The sequence below is a fragment of the Aotus nancymaae genome, unplaced genomic scaffold, assembly GCF_030222135.1.
Source record: "Aotus nancymaae isolate 86718 unplaced genomic scaffold, 86718_ANA_hifiasm-v0.15.2.pri h1tg000057l, whole genome shotgun sequence".
NCBI classification, from domain to species: Eukaryota; Metazoa; Chordata; class Mammalia; order Primates; family Aotidae; genus Aotus; species Aotus nancymaae.
This window is the reverse complement of record NW_026988471.1, coordinates 72329258-72348087: the sequence shown is the minus strand read 5'-3', so window position 1 is coordinate 72348087 and position 18830 is coordinate 72329258. Positions and strand designations below refer to the sequence as shown.

At 55.7% G+C, this 18830-nt stretch overlaps 1 protein-coding gene across 8 annotated transcripts in view; it reads left to right on the top strand.

Moving 5' to 3' along the window:
• The window catches only part of SFXN5 (sideroflexin 5), a 128089-nt gene extending 112704 nt beyond the window's left edge, over positions 1-15385 (top strand). For 4 of the 8 annotated variants that reach the window (XM_064364238.1, XM_021670732.2, XM_064364236.1 and 1 more), the window contains exon 12: positions 12335-13784. In XM_064364238.1, coding sequence (XP_064220308.1) covers positions 12335-12412 — 78 coding nt within the window. In that variant the 3' untranslated portion in view covers positions 12413-13784. Of the gene's footprint in view, positions 1-318; positions 6274-12334 lie in introns of those variants that run through there. The other 4 variants (XM_064364237.1, XM_012475662.2, XM_021670733.2 and 1 more) reach the window with 2 other exon arrangements.
• Positions 15386-18830: the final 3445 nt, after the last annotated feature.

Sequence of the window (18830 nt, the reverse complement as noted above, 5' to 3'; positions counted from 1 at the left end):
CAATTCCTGGGGGAGAGTTTTGTCTGCTCTTTTCAAATTAGTAGTTTTGCCTGTTAAAATGGTACTGAGGGTCAAATTGCAAATAATAATAATGGCTACTATTTGCCAAGTATCTATTGGACCAGGCAGCGTGCTGGGAGCTTGGCATGCCTTACTGTATTAAGTCTTCCTAATGCCCTTTAAGTCCAAAACATTGAACATCAAGTGGTGATTCCTAAACAGTCAGATAGCTCTGGGGAGAGATTTTGACTGGAAATATGGAACCTTCAGTGCATAGGGGAAAATTGAAGCTGAGAAAGGGGATGCGGTCAACTACAGGAGAAAGAAAAACCATCAAGAAGGGAAAGAAGCAGCCAAGGGCACAGGGAGCACCCAGATGGAGTAGCTTCATGGAAGCTTCAAAGAGGAGGGGCTGTCTGCAGAGTGGGTGAGTGCAGCGAGGTCTAGAAGGAGCGGAGGAGACCTGGGTGGCCATAGCTAGACAGGGCAGTCTAGGAGGCAACATGGTAGTCAGTTTCTTCTTTGTTCAGAATATTGAGCTCAGGGATGGGGAACAGTGGGAGAATACAGCAAAGAAACTGTGAGATGGAGATTAGGGGGGCTTGGAGAGAGGGCAGTGATGGGGAAGGAATGCCCAGAGCCCAAGGTGGGAAGGCACGGCCTCTGTGGAGTCCCCGGGTCCAGTGAGTAGAGGGGCCTAGCTGGCTATGGTGGGGAAATGGGGGCCCAGATCCTGACAGTTCTCCAAGGTAGGTACCAATATTCCTTGTTTACCAATGAGGAAACTGAGGCACATTAAGATAAGACCTTGTCCAAGAGCCAAAGTTGCTGATGATGGAGCAGGCTTTGTACCCAGGCAGAAGGAGTCTGACCCTCCCCAGCCCACCCATACCTTACTATATAAAGAAGAGGCCCACTTCTGGGCCCCAGACTGCTTGCTGCTAATTTATCAGCAGGAACGTCCCAGTACCCTCACCCAGCCCTCCTCCCTTCCGCAGGAAATCTGTGTGTTTTCACAGGGACCTTTTGGAGTAAGTGTTTATGTCATTTCCAACCCAGAGGTGAGGAAGGGGCAGGGCAGTGGAGGGGCTGGAGGGAGGATAAAGGGCCAACAGATGGGGCAGGGAACCTCCTTGTGGTTGTGAGAACTGGGGAGCAGAGCCTGGGCTCCCTTCTGGACCCCAGTGCTCTTGCCCATGCAGGGAGTACAGGGTCTGCCCTGGTGGATGAGGTGGATCTGGAAACCTACCCTACCAGCCTGTCCCCAAACTTGGACGGGCCCATCATAGCCAGAATCTGCTCCCTGCCCCATGGAGCCTGGGCACTTTCCTCTTTTTCTTGTTACAAGAATGGCCACTTAGGAGCCCTTTGGTCTCAGCGAGCCTCCCTGCTGGTGGTAGAGACAAAACTCAGTAAACAAGAACTGTCAGGTGACAGCACAGGTGATGATGGAACTAAAGCAGAGGCTGCACTGCAGCTTGCCAGGGCCTCTGTAGGTGGGGTTGGTGATGGATGCCTCCCTTGTGGTAGGGCCAGATTGTGGTGGCCTTTCTGGCCTTGTCCCCATTGGCAGTTGGGGCTCTGGATTCCAGGCAAATGGGGTCCTCTCTGTCCTCCCCACCACAACGCAGACATACACTGGGGCCTCAAGTCCCTCGAGGGAGATGTGCAGGGTCCAGTGTCCGGGAACATGGGCTTGGCTACCACAAGAGGCTGGAGTGGGCGGTGGCAAATGTCCCTCTAACTCTGACAGCCGGTATTCCCCACCTGGGAGTGCTTCCAATCCCATTTCATGATCCTCATGTCTCTCTGGAGCAGGCAGCAGTACCTTGGCCAAGGCCCCTCCCCAGGTCCCTGCCTCTGTTTCTGCCTCGATCTTTCTTTGTGCCTCTTTATCCCTTCCTTGATTCCTCCGCGGCTCTCCCCCACCCCAGTCCCCTCTCTTTTCCTCACTCTTCCCCCAGGAGCTCGGGGGCTGGGGAATGGGGCTGCACGTACAAGCCGGAGCCATTGTTCAACAATCTGTTTTTGTCTTCATCTTGTTGGCAGGCGGCAGGAGAGGAGCAAAAGGTTAATGAGGCACTGTGCAGCGGGATTACTGCGTGAACGGGCGGGCGGCGGGCGGGCGAGCCAGCCGTGGTGACAGGGAACTAATTAGGAGCAGTTTAACAGGAGGAAAAAGTGAAATCTCCTCTTCACCAACTGTCAATAATTAGCTGATTTGGTGAGGCTGAAATGTGTCCACAGAAGGTGGGGCTTGTCTGTGGATGAGTGAGGCGTGGGGAGTGGGGGCAGCCAGGGGCTCGACCCTGTCCCTAGGTGATGTTGGGGTGGAGGGGCCATCCTGTGGCCCCAAGGCCTGCCCCCTGCCCCTCTGACTGGCATCCCTCTGCCTCAACTCTCCGTATGACCTTGGGTCTTAACCTCAAAGACCTCAGTTTCCCCAGCTGGAAGATGAGGTGTTGGAACTCAGTTTCTTCCTGTAAGAACTGAGTTTCTCCCAGTAAGATTAGGGAATTGAAAACTCGAGACAGGGCCCTGGTGCTAGACAGTGGTCTGAGTGAGTCCACTTAAGTCACGTGCTGCCCCTCAGGTGCCCGGCCTGCAGCAAGGGTATGCCCTCTGGGAGCCACCCTCCAGGGCTGGGCCTGGCAAGTGGGCAGGGCCTTGGCCTTCCTGGGAACTCGTCTAATGGCCCCTAGACCCTCACTGGCTCCTTTGTCCTCCCTGCAGCTGTCGGGGCTGAGGGGGGAGATGAGAGAGATTGGGCAGTGTGCCCCCTGGCTGGGGCTCCAAGCAGGGGAGAAGGCCCTGGGCCGCCCTCGTAGGGGCTGGAGGCCATGAGCGTGTGTCTCTTCCCTGCCTCAGCTGTTGCAGGGGCCCCTAGGGGCAGGAGTGAGGCTCACTGGCCAGGAGGCTTGTTTCCTGTGGGCCTGTTCCCTCCTGTTTGTCTTGTTGATTTGTTGGCCTCTGGCCTCTGCCTTCCCTGAGACCTCAGCGAAGAACCCGTCTCCCCCTGCACCCATGCCACCTGCTCCTGCCCCTTCTAGCTTTTGCCAAGTGCCTTGACTAGAAGAAAAGTCATCCTAAGAGACCCCCAGGGCCAGGGCTGCCTGCTCTGAGCCTCCCATGTCAGCCCTGGGAACTCCCCAGGCCCCTCCCTCTGCGCTGAGCCCCTCATCACGTCAGCTCTAGAGGGTTCTAGGGATTAGAAGCCATGTTCTGAGGAAGGCTAAAGCTTTCCCTGCATTCTCAGCACCATTTATGAGCCATGTCCCATCCTGGCCACAGAGGGTGGCTCTTAGAGGCCACACCCATGTGGTAGCTGAGGCAGGAGGGCCAAGCCCAGCCACCCCTTACTCCTTCCTGCCTCCCCACTTACAGCTGTCAGGGTTAAGAAACAGAGAGGCACACCCTCCCTTATGGGCAAAAATGTGGGTACCCAAACCTCCACTATCTCCACCCTCTTACCAGCCCTGATGAAAATGGCAGTTTTGATGAACCAGCCTGACTAGACAGCTGTGAGCCACCAGAAGCAAAGGTCCCCCCTTCTTATCTCCCTTTCTCTGAGAACGTATTTGGACCCTCAACCAAATATAGGGAAGAGTAACCAGAAGTAAAGGTTCCCCCCAGCTTATCTCCCTTTCTCTGAGAAAATATTTGGACCCCCAACCAAGAATAGGGAAGAGTTGGGAATAAGCGGGAATGTGAGTCCACATTCAAGCTGTTCTAGAAATGGCGCCTCCTCCAGGAAGTCCTCCCTGATCTTCCCCACCAGGATCTGTCTCACCTCACCTGTGTAGGCTCTGGTGGCGTGTTTTCTGGTTTGCATCTTCCTCCTTGGGACAATAGACCTTTCTTCCTTCCTTGACACATAAGGTGTTCCTGTAGCTAAGAACTAGTACTCTTTATCAATACCAAGTACAGAGCGTGGCTCATCTGGGTTCACCGTGACTTTGTTGGTTCCTGCTTCTCCCACTCTCCCAGGGTTGATGCGAGGCCAGAGACAATGTCTAGGGGACATTGTGTCCCTCCTGAGTCCAAAGCAGCGTTCAGCGTCTCCCAGAGCAAGGGCCTCCTCCCCTCCAGTCTCAAATCCATCTCCTACTTTGCTTGGAGATGTTTGTTTGGGGTTTTTCTCGTTTACTGGTTTAATCAGTCCCTACTGAACTCTAAAGTGGGCTATTTTTGCCATCAGAAATCTGCTGCCTCCCCGCCCGCTGCTTTCTTGGAGTTTGCCCACAGGACCCCCCAGGAGGGACGAATGGGAATGGCAAAGCTGCTTGGAGCCCAGGAACGCCAACGCCACCTGTCATGTTGCCGTTCTCCACACCCCCACCCCAAACCTGCATGCACACACAGGCTTGCACACATAAGCGTGCACGCAGGAACATGCACACATGCCCGGATGGCAGGCCTCGGCCGGGCTGCCTGACAGCCTTTCCCCACTTGTTCTCCTTTCCAGGACCTTCTAGGACACCTACCTGAATCCAGGACAGGGAGGGAGAAGGGTTGGTTGTGCAGAGCTTCCGTTAAAGGCATTAATATGTGCAAAGTGGAAGAAGCCTGGCCCGCAGCAAGGCTCAGCCCTGCAAGCTGAGTGAGCGGGACTGGGGCTGAGTGTGGGTACCTGGGGTCCTGCCCTCTTTACACAGCATCACGCAGGTTTCTAAGCCTCCAAAGGGCCAGCCTGTCCATTTTGTGATACCATCCTCATCCTGGGCCCAGGAGATCTTAGAAAATCTTCCCAGCATACATGTGGGGAAACTGAGGCCTCAAAGCTGAGAAGATAGAGGACAGAGAAATGATTCTGAGATTGGTCCACCAGAGGGCACCCAGGAATGGTGCAAAGCTCCAAAATGGTAGGGGGCGGGGTGTGGTCTGAGCATTTGCTGGGTACACATAGCACAGGGGAGACGGAAAAGTGTAAGACAGGATTCTCACCTGTGAGGCACTTCAGTGTCATTTAATTCAGCTGTTACTGAGGACCTACTGTGTACAAGGGACAGGGATACCAAGCTCCCTGGAGCGACTGGGGTGGGGGGAACTACTGTAGTCACACCTCTGTAGAGTGCAAATGAGCCTGTGCCTTTGGATGGAATGGAGATAAAAGCATGTGCTGGGGACACCAGAGGCAGCAGCAGTGGATTTGGTCTAAGAAGATCAGGGGAGGCTTCCTGGAGGAGGCAGCCTTAGAGGGTCGGGATATAGCCTGGACTCAGGCCTCAAAGCTAGACTTAGAATGTACAGGAAATGGACAGCAGTTGATGGGTGAAGAAACTGGAGAATGTCCCAGAAGGCCTGGAGTGTCCAGCTGAGGGGTCTTTCACTAAGAAGGTAGTGGGAGCCTAGAGCCAGCACCAGAGGCCTGACTCAGGGGTCCAGGGGTCTAGGCTTAGGCCTCAGCTGCTCCCCAGCCCCAGCCTAATGCCTCTGGCTCCCAAGGACACTCGGGATAGCTTTCCTAAAGGTGGTACCTGGTTGTGTGTGTGTCTGAGCAGGACACGAGGCCTGCCCAGCCCTGGTGAGAAAGGGTGGGATGTTGTACCCAGTGGACAAGGCAGTTCCAGGCCTGGCAGAAGCCTCAGGCACACAGGGTCAGGCAGGTGCCCACCTGGGCTTTGGGCCCTGTGTCAATGTTGCCACCTCCTCCTGACCCTCAGAAGCCCAGACCTCTGGCCAGGAGCAGGTGGTGGCTTTGAGCTATGTCACAGGGTCTCACTGAACACCCCACCCCCCTAGCCCTGTGCCTTTGAAAAGGAGGCAGAAAAGTCACCAGAAGAAAGACCAGGAGGAGGAAGTTCTTTGTAGTAGGTAAAAGCCCCTGAGAATGGGGCACAGGCGGGGGATCCAGTTTCCTGTTTATGTCTCTGCACCTTAGCTCCAGGTTCAAATATGTAAACTATCCGCTGGCCTGGCTGCAGGTGTGTGTGCTCCCAGGCTGTAGAGGCAGAGGTGGCCCCAAACGCATTCCTGACTCTAGCCCCCCACCCACAGTAAGCCATGAGACAGAGACAAATAGCTCAAGGTTAACCCTTCCCAAGCCACAAGGGAAGGTGATTGGCTGTTCTAGCTGGGCCTTGGGGTGCCCGGGGAGGCTGGGGAGATGCTGGACGGGATGCTCCATGTCTGGGGACATCTCCTGGAGGAGCAGCAGGGTCTGAGCAGGGTTGGAAGGGTGGGGTGGCACTCCAATACTGAGAGGGGCACATCCGGAGGGAGCTGACTGGGAACTGGTGTGCAGGCTCTGCCTGGAAGTCAGGGAGTGCTAGCAGGGCGACACTGCTTCTTTCATGGCGGGGTGGGGTGATCCTGGCAGCCCACTTCTGTGGCGGTGAGGGGAGGGACCATCAGCCAGTGCTCCATGGTCCCTGCAGCCCCTGCCCTTCAGGGCTTTGGCTTTCCATCCCAACACCCCCTCCCTTGGGAGCCCCTGTTGACTGGCTCTCGGGTGCCAGGGGAGGAGCCTACCAGTTGGAAGAGACTGGACCCACAGATTCCAGCCTGCCCTGCCCCGAACTGGCTGTCTGGGGCTGGGCCACCCCTTCTTCCTATGGCCATTCCTTGTCCTCTCTCCTCATCTTCTTATCCTTTAGAGAAGGCCCCTCAGAGCCAGTTTGTGGTCACAGCCAAGTCCCTGCACCTCAACCCAATACCCTGGGGCTCTGGCCTTTTCCAGGGTGGGGCTGAGTTGGACAGCAGGAGGGGATGCTCTCTTGTCCTTGCCCAAACCTGTGTCACCTTCATTACCCACGGGTCCAGAGGCCACTGCCAGGCAAGACCCTGGATATGGTTTCCTTGGAGAAAACTTGGCCCCACGCTTAACCTCAGAGAGGTGGTCTTCAAGGGAGACACTTAATTCTTGATGGACAGGGGAGGAAATATCACATATAGGCCAGCAGGCAACTCAGGGGTTCCTGCCCCAGCCTCCACCAGCAAAGCCCAGTGGGGACCCCAGTGGTCCCAATACCCATGAGACCTAGAGATGGTGGCCATCAACCTAGCACCTGGCCAGAGAGCTTGGAGGGGTCCTAACAAATGACCATTTGAATTGGCCTGGGGTAGAGTGAGCGGCTGTGAACCAGGATCAGCACTGGGTGGGGAATTGGGCAATATGGATCTCAGGCAGTCGCTGAAATCCAGTCGCCAAGACCAAAGCCTCTGAGTCCTTATTGGGACCACTCAGAAAACTCTGTTTGCCTGATGCTCACGGCTGCTCAGTGTTTGTGACACCCTCTGTCACTGTGTCCACTCCTCAGGCTGGTCCCCCAAGGCCACCATCACGGGCTTGTTCCTTCACTTGCCCTTCAAATGTGCCTGTTCCCCAGGCCTTGGCACCCACCCCTCCGTCTGCTTCCCTGGGCCAGCTTCTCCACTCTGGAGGCTCTGGCTGTGCTCACACATCCCAGGCGCTCTCTCCTGCCCAGAGCTCCAGAGCCTGGACCCATCTGTCTCCCAGGCCTCTCCACCTGGGGAACCCACTGGCACCCCAGACTCAATGTGGCCACCCTGAGCCTACCACCCCCCACCCTGGCCCATTCCCTCCCTCTGAGAATGGCGTCACCAGCCACCCCAGCTCCTGAGCTAGAATTAGGAGTCATCCAACGCACAGTCATCCTCAACACCTCCCTCTCACCCCCACGTGGAATTGGTCATCAACTCCTGTGGATTTCATCTTCAGAAAGGCTCCTCCTGTCTGCCCCCACTGGCAGCATTATAGGGCAGGACCGGGCACTTCTCTGATTCCCACAGATGCTCCCCAGGAGGCCTCCCCACCCCTTCCTTACCCCTCCAGTCCATCCTCCACACCCACCATCCTAAAAAAGACCTTTCTAAGACAGTCTAAGGCCAGGCACAGTGGCTCACCCCTGAATCCCAACACCGGAAGGCTGAGGTGGGAGGATCACTTGAGGCCAAGAGTTCAATATTAGCCTGGGGCAGCATAGCGAGACCATGTCTCTATAAAACATTTTTAAATAATTTAAAAATTAGCCAGGCATAGTGGCACATGCCTGTAGTCCTAGCTACTCAGGAAGCTGGGGCAAGAGGATGGCTTCAGCCTAAGAGTTCGAGCCTGCAGTGAGCTGCAGTCACACTACTCCAGCCTGGGTGACAGTGAGATCCTAGCTCAAGAAAAAAATAAAAACAGGGTCTGGGTATGGCCCACTCCTGCTCAGAGTCCTTCTGTGGCTCCCTGTTGCCCTCAGATAAAATGCTGACACCTTCATGCAGACTACAAGATTTCTGCCTGTCCCAGCCACACCTCCATTTCCTGCCATATTTCCACATCCAACATTGCCCCGCCTCCCAGAAACGGGCTGTGCTAGCCAGCTAATACTTTTTTCTTCACCTAGCAAGCTTGGTCTGCCCTTTCTGATCAAAATCCTCCATTCTCTTCCTGGCCCACCTCCTCTGAGAAGTCTTCCTTCCTTGTTCCTTCATCGATACATTGGAATGCCCAGCCCCTCCCCAGTTGCCATGGCACTCTGCATGTCTCTCTGGACTCCATCTGCTTTCACCAGCCAACTCCTCTCTAGACTGTAAGCTTCTCGAGGGCATGAGCTCTCTGTGTGCCCAGCCTGGGTATCTGGTGTTGGCGACCATCAACATCTGCTGACATGAGAGTGAATTGACTTGAAATGAGAGAGGAAGCCTAGGATGCCAGGTCTGTCTCCGGGCCCCCACTCCCGATCCCTCAGCCACCTCCCCCAGGAGGCTTCCCACTGCCTGTGTCTCCCCCTGCTCCTACCTGCTGCCCTCAGTGTGGCGGGGAGCCCAGGGGAGACGGGGTGCCAGGAGGAGGCGGCCTCGATCTCCCCCGGGGCCAACGTGCTCTAGGGAGTGGCACAGTGGGCCGTGGCCCTGGGCCGTGGTCCTCCCTGGTGGTGCTGAGCAGCCTCTCCGATTTTAATGTGGGCCTCAGTGCTTCAGTGAAAGCCGGCATGGGAAGTTGCTAATAATGGCACTAAAATAAAATATGCTACATCTGTTATGGGTAGCAGAACAAAATTAGCTGCTCACACCTCTGACATCCAAGATGTCTTAACTTAAAATACTCCTTGGCTTACTTTACATCATTTACTGATTATATTTAAAAGAAATACAATTTTGCAATTACTGTTCTTTCCAGCGTGATATCTATGCATCATTTTCCTTTTATGTTTATATATTTCTCCTTCATTAGTGCAGTCTGAAGGGTGATTAGGATTCTTCAAACATTTTACAGAGGTTAAACGTTGATTAAGATTTAATTATTACTGTAAATAGCTTGGAATGACATATGGTGCAAAAGCCTGACATATGTGCATTTGAATAAATGAAGTGCTATTTCCCAGGATGCCTCAGTAGCTGTTTAACAGCTTTCCCGAAGGGTTATGTTACACCTCATGGTAAGATTGCTGGGATGTTATATTTTGTTGGTTTTTGCAGCTGAAAGCTAAGAACAGTTTTCCAGTTTTTTAAAAACATTGAATATTTTAAATACCTAAATTGTTTTGCACAAATTTTTGCTAATTTGTCTAACTAGGTTAAACATTTTCAAAAGCATTTAGATTTTTAAGCGTGGGCGCTGTGCATTGTGTCAGTGGCAGCGTGGGGACGAGGGGAGCTGGCGGGGTGGAGGGGACTGGGGGTGGCAGGGGTGGGGTGGGAGAAGGTGGTTTGAGGAGAGGGTGTGGGGAAGAGGCCTGGGCCCTCAACCTAGCTCTCCTCTGTCTGGCCATCTTGGGTGACCAGACTTGAACAATGGGGTACCAGGGACTACAGAGGAAGGGTCCTCCTTCTCCCACTGTGCCCACCAGCTCTAGTCCACACCATAATCCCTCTTTGCGTGGACTCTGCTGTGCACAGCCCGGGCATGACAGAGCTCTCTGAAGGCCAGGCTGGTCTGTGCCACCTTCTGCCCACTTCCCAGGGTTGCCACATCTTGACATATGGCGGGTGCCCAGAACCAAGTTCAACCAACCTAAGTTTCAAGAGGCCTGGTGCCTCCTTGACTGTGTCCAGGGCAAATGTCCAGCGGGGACCTTCTCACTGCAGGAGTGTCTTCCTCACCAGCCCCCCTCAAGCTAGGGGCTCAGGCGTGAGATGAAGGCTGACCTCGGGGCTGATGTGGTGTCTCCAGGGGGACCCTGTCTTCCAGTGCCTACTACCTCTTCCTTCTGCCCACGTATTCCACGCTGAGGGAGCACCTACTGTGTAGCAGCATTGTGCCAGGCTTTGAGGACACAGGGGTGAGCCAGATCCACACGTCTGCTGCCTCAGGGAGCTTGTGATCTAACGTGGAGAGGCCAGGATGGGAGAAGTTCAGGGAGCTATGGGGGCCACAGAGGTGGCCACACCCAGCCTGGGGGAGGAAAGGTGGCTAAAGCTGAGACACGCAAGATGATGAGCTGAAGATGGGAGAGCGGAGTAGGGGCAGGAATGGAAGTAGGAGGGGGCATCTCTGGACAACTCGGGCAAAGACCAGAGTGCAGATGCAGCCCAGGGTGTGCGAGGAACCAAAATCAGTCCATGAACCCTGTGTCTCCAGTCCAAGGGGCAGGGTGGTGCGGGGATCTGACTTGATCCCTGAGGATCAGGGTGCCACAGAGCCATTTCACAGTGAAGAGAGGCAGGGGCGGACTTGCAGTTTAGAAGGCCAGCACTGGCTGTGGTGGGGAATGGACTGGGCTGGGTGAGACCTTGTGGGGAGGGCGGGGGAGAGGACGCAAAGAGGCTCCAGAGTCTTTGGCCAGAGCGCCACTCACTGGATGGCCACGTCATTCCCAAGATGAGGGGCTGGGTGGGGCCAGGGAAGAGGCGGGTTCAGTTCCATTTCAGGTGGGTTGAGTTCAGGTTCCTGTGAGACATCCACAGCAAAGTCTGGCAGGCAGGCAGCTGTGAACCTGAGGCTCCAGGGAGAAACAAGACTGGAGAACTCTGGTGTGGGGTAACCTGGGGCATGTGCAGAGAAGAAGGCCCAGCCAGGCCAAGTCCCCAGGACCCACAGGAGCATGCAGTGGGTGTCGTGAAATGGGAGGTGGCAGTGACCTTGGAGAGAAAGATTTTTCTGGAGTGTGGTGAGAACAGAAGCCAGATTTCCTGTGGGTTGAAAAGTCAGTGGGAGGAAAGGAGGTGGACACAGCCATTGTAGACAGTTTTTTAAAGAAACATGGCTGCTGGGGAGGAGAGATACCAGGTAGTAGCTGGGCCTGCCTCAGGGTGAAGGGAAGGTGTCATCAGGGAAGATTCCTGTGTGTGGAACACTAACAGGCAAAGGTGGGAGAGAGGGATGATGACCCAGGAGGGGGTCCTGGAGTGGGCAGGGGACGGGGAGCCAGGTGGGCTTCTGTCCTGCGAGGGTAGGGATGGCAGCTGTGGGGTAGCAGGAGGGCAGGTGGGAAGCCATGCATGGACACGGGAGGCAGCGGGTTTGATGACAGGAAGCTGAGGGGTTCTCCTCTGACACCTTCAGCTTTTTCTCTGAGTAAGAGGAAGTCTCACGTGCCCGGGATGAGTGGGAGCAGGGTGGGTAAGATGGCTGAGGAGAGGACAGCAGCAGGTGTCCGGTGGCCTCTGAGAGTGGGTGAGGGAGCTGACCTGGCTATGAGGGCCGGGGTAGGGTGGTTGTCGGCCATGAGTGAGGGTCCAGCCAAAGTCAAAAACAGGGACTTTTGAAGGTCTCCATTACATGGTCAGGTTCAAGTGTAGGAGCAGGGTGCATGGCAGGATTCTCCAAAGCAGGGTTTCTGCCAGCAGAGTGGGAGGAACCCTTGGGCTAGGGAGTAGATGAAGGGATGGCCCCCAGAATCCATGTTGCAGGGGTGGGGAAGATGTAAAGACTGAGTGGTAGGAGTATGGGTCCTGAGGTCTAGTGGGCTGGAAACAAAAGCAGGAGTGAGTGGGGTGCGGGAAGGACAGGGGCTGAAGAACCCAGGAGGGTGGGGTTTGGATGGAAGGAGTTGAGGTGGAGCAGCCCTGGGTGGTCATCGGGTCCAGGGGATGGCCCTGGGCAGGGCTGTGGTAGGTCTGCAGTTTGGTGGACATGGTTCTTGGAGGTGAGGGGGATGGAGAACTCAGAGGCCAGCGTGTAGGATGTCCACCCACGTGGACATGCCATCAGAAGAAAGAGGCCAGGTCTGGGCTGGAAGGGGTGCTGTGAGCCCCATGGCGGAAGGGCAGTGGAGAAGGAAGATTTGTCACTAGGTAGGGTATGTAAACCCTGGCTGGGGCAGACATGGGGGGTGCAGAGGGATAGAGCTCTGGGCCCCAGGGTGGTCCTCACTGCAGCTCCCAGCCCTGCTATTTGTGCCTTCCCACTCGCCCACTTTTCCTCTTTGTTCTCTCTCCGCAGATTGAAACGTCCCAATTAGAGCCGGAGATAGCCCGGGCCACAAGCAGCCGGACAGTGGTATACAACAAGGGGCTGTGAGTGTGGTCAGCGGCCTGGGGACAGAGCACTGTGCAGCTGGGGAGCTATGGGGCAGGGCCAGAGACTCAGGCTGCACCTGCGGGGAGCCGCATGCCAACCCCAGCAGTCCCGGGCCCGGGAGAGTGCTCAACCTGTGGTGGAGGGAAACTGACCCATTCACATTTTAACATAGGGGAGAGGAGTTATAACACATTTCCTACAAAGCATAATCAAGTGCATTTCTGGGCCTTACGTGGGGTTGTCAAAACTCCACTCAGCACAATTATGTGAGAAGCTGAAAAATCGTAGCGTGCCCATGGGGTAGAATTAGAATCCTTTTATACTTTTGATTTCTTTTTTATTTTTATTTTTTATCAGAATCAAATCTGAGCCTTAGTTTCAGCTGACTGGAAATGGCAGGAGGACAGGTGGGGGGAGCCAGATTAGGCCTAGAGCTGGGTTGGTTTGGTGGCCAGGCTGGCAAATTTAGGATATTACAGTGGCCAGCCCAGATGGCTCCCCAGGCTGGCATGGGGAGGGGAGAGAAGGAGGTCTGCACTCCACAGGATGAACTAGCCATGACGAAGGTCCTCAGGAAGTGGTCCAGGGGATCAGGGAGCACTGGAGGCCTCTGCACAATTGTGTGGGCAGCTAGATCTGAATGTAGCCAGCCCATGTCCATTCCAGAGCTGCAAACCTCTGAGTGAAGCCCAGTGACCCTGGAGCTAGGGTCCCCTTTCGTGGAGCTCTGATTCAGGGCCCCTGAGGTGACCCCAGCTCCAGGCAAGAAGCCCAGAGAAGGAATGGTGCTTGGCAGGAGCCATGGACCTGCACTTGACCTCTTTGAGAAGATCCTCCTTCCAGGCCCCAGGCTGGACGCTGGGCACTGGGGCTGAGAGTGGGGCTGGAACTGGGCTCGCTGCCTTCTGCAGAGCTTCTCCAGCCACCAAGTCTGCCTGCCCCATCCCATCCCTTTCTAAGCAGGAAGGTCTCATGCCTGAGAATGCCTAGGCCAGCTCCTTAGACACCTATCAGAGAAGCAGCATCAACCCAGGAACAGCTGGGCCTGGCTCTGGCCCTAAATGGCATTGTGATGTCGGACAAATTCATTTCTTTCTGTGAGCCTCCGCTCCCTGTCTGAAACCAGAAGACTGGATCAAGGGGTTCCCACTGGCTCCTCCAGCAAGACCTTGTCTTTGCCTGTTGTGCCTAGATGCTGGTCATCCTGGGCACATCCCCAATGTGGACACTGGACTGGGAAGGGGGCAGGCCCCTTTGGACCAGCAATTGGCCTCAGAACCTGGACCTTGCCTTCTGTATGTGACCCCATATCCCGGGAGCACTTGACCTTTGCCAAACACTTTACAGTTCTGGAGGAGGAGGTAACACAGATGCCTGGGCCTGATGGTGTGGCCTCTCACTCCTGCAGCCTCAGAGGCCCCTTGCTGCCAGCTCCCATCTCCTTCCCATTTGCTGGCCAGGAAGGAAGAGCAAGCTCTACAGAGGGAAGCAGAACCTGGGGTGGGTGTGAGCAGGTGACCCCTCATCTGAAAGGCCCAAACCAAGGGGAAGCACTGGCCTCAGTGCAGCCCTCTCCTGACCCCACCTGGAAAGTAAGCCTCCACCTGCAGCCCCGGGCCTCCCTCCCCTGGGGACTCCACCTCAAGGGAGATTTGGGCCAGAGGCGAACATGCATGTGTAGGAAAAGGCTGGCACAGGGCAGCATCTTAGTAAGTGTGCTGAGGCAGGTCTTCCTTGGGCATTGCGGTTGCCTCTCTGCCAACCCCTGGTTCCCACAGCTGGCTCTGCAGCGCATTGCCCTGAGGGGCCTGCCATTCTCTTGAGGAGCGGCCCACCTGCTGCCTGTGAGGAGAGGGAGAGGCTTAGACAAGCCTGGAGGACAAAGCACTGGGGGAATGGGGGGGTGCCATGGTGTTGGAGTGGCAGGCTTTTTTGAGCCAATCCCACCATCATGTGAATATGCCAATGACTGCTGTGCTGTGCCGGTTTCTAGGCCTGGATTAGGGGCTGGCATGTCTGGGTCCTCTTTTGAAAAGCTCACTTTAAGCTCACCCTGCTCCTACCTATCATAGAGTCATCTTCTTGTGCACTTTATCTTGAGACCAAAACTGCCTAACCACCCCCCTGCCCTCCCCTTGCCAGAGGCCTGGCAGAGATGGGTGCCCTGGCCCAGCCTATGGCCTCAGCATCTCATAACTCACTTGGTTTGTCTCCCCAGTGATTTCCATCATGCTCGCAAATGCAGTTTCAGGTGAGCCGAGGGGTCTGCTCCTGTGGCGGTACAGTGGCAGAGGATCCAGATAGCCCAGGGTGAGGGTGACAGAGAGACAGTGGGCCATGCCACTAGGCCCCGGTCTGGCTTTGGAAAGCCCCGTGAGGGGAAACCTTCACCCAGCACCCATGTCCCACTTTGCTGATGCCCAAGGAAGGGAGGCCTGAGGGGTAGATTGGTTCATGCCTGGGGCGGAGACTGAGCCCGGAACCACAGTCAGGGCGGGTGGGGCTGGCCAGCTGTGCCAGAACACAGGCCACACCTGCAGTGGTTCTCCAGCCCTGGTGTCCCTGCCCAGCCCTCCTCTGGTCACTTCAAACATTCCCTCAGGCTTGGGGATGCCCTTCTTCCATTTCCAGACAGTAATGTGAGGGTGCAGGGACCAGAACCCCAAAATGTCAAGCTGGCCATGGAGTCAAGCTGGCCGACAGACTCCTTTCACTTCCTGGTTATGAGCTGACTTGTTTCGCGTTCTGGCCTCTGGCCTGGGAGAAGGGCAGGAGCCTAGAGGAGAAAGGCCGGTGGACAGACCTGGGGTGGTCGTTGAGCCTGGACCAGTGAGAGTGGGGCCCCAGCACACAAGCCTCAGCCACTCCCAGGGGCCTTTGCAGTGTCTTTTTAACCTTCTCAGAATATTTCTCAATCTATGTGATTTATGTAATACTAATGAGCTTTGGGCAATAAATAAGGGATTTAAAGCATCAGGGTGTGGCTTTGTGAATTGTGGGTGGGAAGGGAGGCGGTGTATGGAACCCAGTGGAAAAGGGAAGGACTGCCTGAGGATTTTGTGGGAAGGCCCCCAAGGAAGGTGCAGACCCAGGTTCCAGGCTGGATCGGGCCAGCTGGGAGGCCCAGAGGGAAGGGGAGAGGAAAGGATGGAGACCATGTGAGGGCGCAGGGGTGAAACTCCGCAGGACTCCCCTTACAGAGTGTTATTGAGCACTCACTAAGGAGCCCGCCCTCAAGGAAGGTGAGTAAATAAGACTTGGTAGATTCCCATACTGTTTATATCCATGGGGCTGGGAGGCCGGAGGGGATCATTCCTGGACCACCTGGAGCCAAGAGAGGCCTCCTAGGGAGGGAAGATTTGAGCCAAGTGGAAAGGTGCCTCATGGCTGCAGTGTGTGTGGTACCAGCCCTGGGAGCTCTTCCTCTTCTTAACTCCTCCACTATCCCTTGTGGCTGGGACTTGGCCACCTCCTGATAGCAATGGTTCTCTTCTTCCAGGCAGCCCCCAGAGTTCCCTGCAGAGAGAAGGGGGCGGGGAGCTGGAAAGCCATCATGGTTGGGGTCAGACAGACCCCAGTTCCAGCCGTAGCTTGGCCCAGCGTGACTGGGACTTCTAGTTAGATGCTTCCTTTATTCACCCATCAATTTGGTCAGACGTTTATTGACACCGTCTCTAACTGAGCCTTGGTGTCCTTACCTATAAAATGCCAAGAACAGCCTCACTCCCTGGACTGTTGTAAGGATGGAGAGCTGGAGCAGGAATGTGCCCGGACTCCTCTTTCCCATCCCAGGTGTGTGGGGGAGGGCCTGCCTCCTCTTCTGGGCGCTGGGCCCCTCACCATTAGAGAGAGGAGAGAAAGGGATGGGGGAGGGGGCCGTTCTCAAAGTGATACCTCTGGGCCAGGGGCTTCTGGTCTCTGGGGAATTTCTTTGCTAAGAGCTCCACAGGCCACAGCCTCCATCCGGGGCGGAAATCCTTGACTCTCAGGACAGACACAAATCCCTCCTGGGAGCTGTTTGTTGTTTTTAGCTGGTTTGGGGGCTCAGCTCCTACCCAGCCCAGAGATCATTAACACTCCAGGAATGTGGCCTCCCCTGCCCCCAGCCCCTCCTGCCTGGCCCATGGGGCCTCCCTCCTCCCACTCAGGCCACGGTTAGAAGGAGAGTCAGAATGTGAGGGGATGGGGACCACGATGAGTGACCCTGATGCCTCAGGCACCTAGCCTCATTTTCATAGCTCCCTCAGTCCCCTAAAGCTGCGGCAGTTTCTGCCATCTCACCCATCCCTCTGCCACCAATTAGCTCCCAAAACAGGAATGCCTCAGCCACTTCCTCAAAGGCCTAACCCCTGCATGCCCACCCTTCCCTGTAGAACTGAGTCTCTCTGGACAATGGCTGAAAAGTGTTCACTTTCCACCCTGCACAATGAGCAGCTGCTGGCAGCCTCGCCTAAGGCCAGAGCTGGTCTCCTTCCCTTCCCCACAAGGACACCTTCTCAGCCACAGCAAGAATCTGGGGCCCACCCCAGCTCCCTGGGTCTTACGGAGGGGTGGAGAAGAGAACAAAGGGAGAGAGAAGATGGACAAATGGACAGACAGGCCCCAGACCACCAGACCCTCTCCTGGAAGACCCCATGCAAATCCATGAGGAAGTGAGGGAAGGGGCCACCCTGCATCCCAGGCCATCAGATGTTATTAGAGAATAGAAGGGAGACCCAGGAGCGGTGCTATGGCCACAGGCCAGCGGAGAGCCCCTTGAGGCTTTAAGTAGACGAGTAGAAAGACCTGGCTACAGAGTGGAGGGTGGAGTGGACACAGGCAGGCTGCTGGGGGAACTGGGTGAGGGACCCCTGCAGCAGTCATGGTGAGGAAGATGTGGGCCACGTGGTGGAGATGGAGGGGGAAGGAGAGAAGTGAAGATTCAGGACTGCTCAGCTCTCCATGAGGGTGGCAGAGAGAAGTAAAGGATGACCCTAGGTTCCTGACTTAGGCAGCAGAGAGGGGGCCATTTCTGAGCTAAGGCACAGAGAAGGAGGAACAAACCCACAGGAAAGGGGATGCATTCTGATTTACAAGGCATCGGAGGCTTCTGGGAGGTAACCAAGTGGACACCAAGAGACAATGAGGAATGCTGGCCTGGAGCTCAGGAGACAGGCCGGGATGGGGAATGTGGATGTGCCTGTTATCCATGTCTAGGGAGCACCTGGAGCTGGAGGAGCAGAGATGGCCACCCAGGGAGGAGTGGCCTCTTCTGAGAGGAAGACTGGAACGGAGCTTTGAGGAGCCCCACCTCTGAGGTCTGGGCAGAGACAAGGCAGCTCAGCCACAAGGGAGGTGTGAGGGCTGAGCTGTGTCCTCCCAGAACTCATCTGTGGAATCCCAATGCCCAGGGCCTCCGAATGTGACTGTATTTGGAGAAGGGTCTTTACAGAGGTTGTGAAGTTAAGATGTGGTTATGAAGGTGGCTCTCATCCAAATGAGAATCCAAAATGACTGATGTCCTTTTAAGAAGAGGAGATTGGATGCAGCCACACTAGAGGAAGAAGACCCTGGAAAGACGAAACTGCCATCCACAGATCAAGGAGAGAGGCTTCAGAAGAAACCTGTCTTGCCAGCCCCTAACTCAGGCTGGTAGCCTCCAGTGCTAGGAGGAAATACATTTTGGTTGTCGAAGCCACTCAGTCTGAGTGCTTTGTCATGGTGGCCCAGCGCACCAAGGTGAGAGGTGAGGAAGGTGGGGAGGGCGTGGCATTGCAGAGGACAGTGATGGGAGTGCTTCAGGCAGAAGGGGCTTCCATGTATTTCACTGAGGCCGAAGAGGTAAAGGCAGACACAGACCAAGGCAGGCCCCATGGAGGACCCAGAGAGAAGGGCCTCAATGGGATGTGGTCAGGGCAAAAGACAGATCTCCACAGGTCGAGAAGTCAGTAGAACTCCCACCGATGGCTGGCGTAGCTCATTCCTTCATGAAATTTGGCTGACGGGCAGGAGTGGGGCAGCGTGACATGGAGCTGAGGGGGCGCTTAGAAGGTGGACCCTCAGGCAAGAGTCAGAAGAGAACATGTCGCAGAAGGAGTTGCAACAGCCTCTCAGTGAGCACCTCCAGGCAGGGAGACTCTGAAGCCAAGGTTGGAGGTAGGGGGTAGGGGTGGGTCCTCCTGAGCCAAAAGGGGAGAAAGTGGCAGGTGGTGACAGGAGGCAGGTGGAGAGGAAGGGCTGGCTGCAGGCAGTGTGGGGTTGAGGGCAGGGAGCTCCTGCCCCTCCAGATCCACTCTGCACCTGTCCACCTGCTCTGATGCTGGAAGCCGACTAAGGGCTTGCTGTCTGGCTTCCACCACTGGGAGTCACAGCAGGAAACTGGAGGGTTGGAGGAGTGAGGCTGGGGGATTTTTCCCTCCTGGTCCCTCCTGCCATCTCT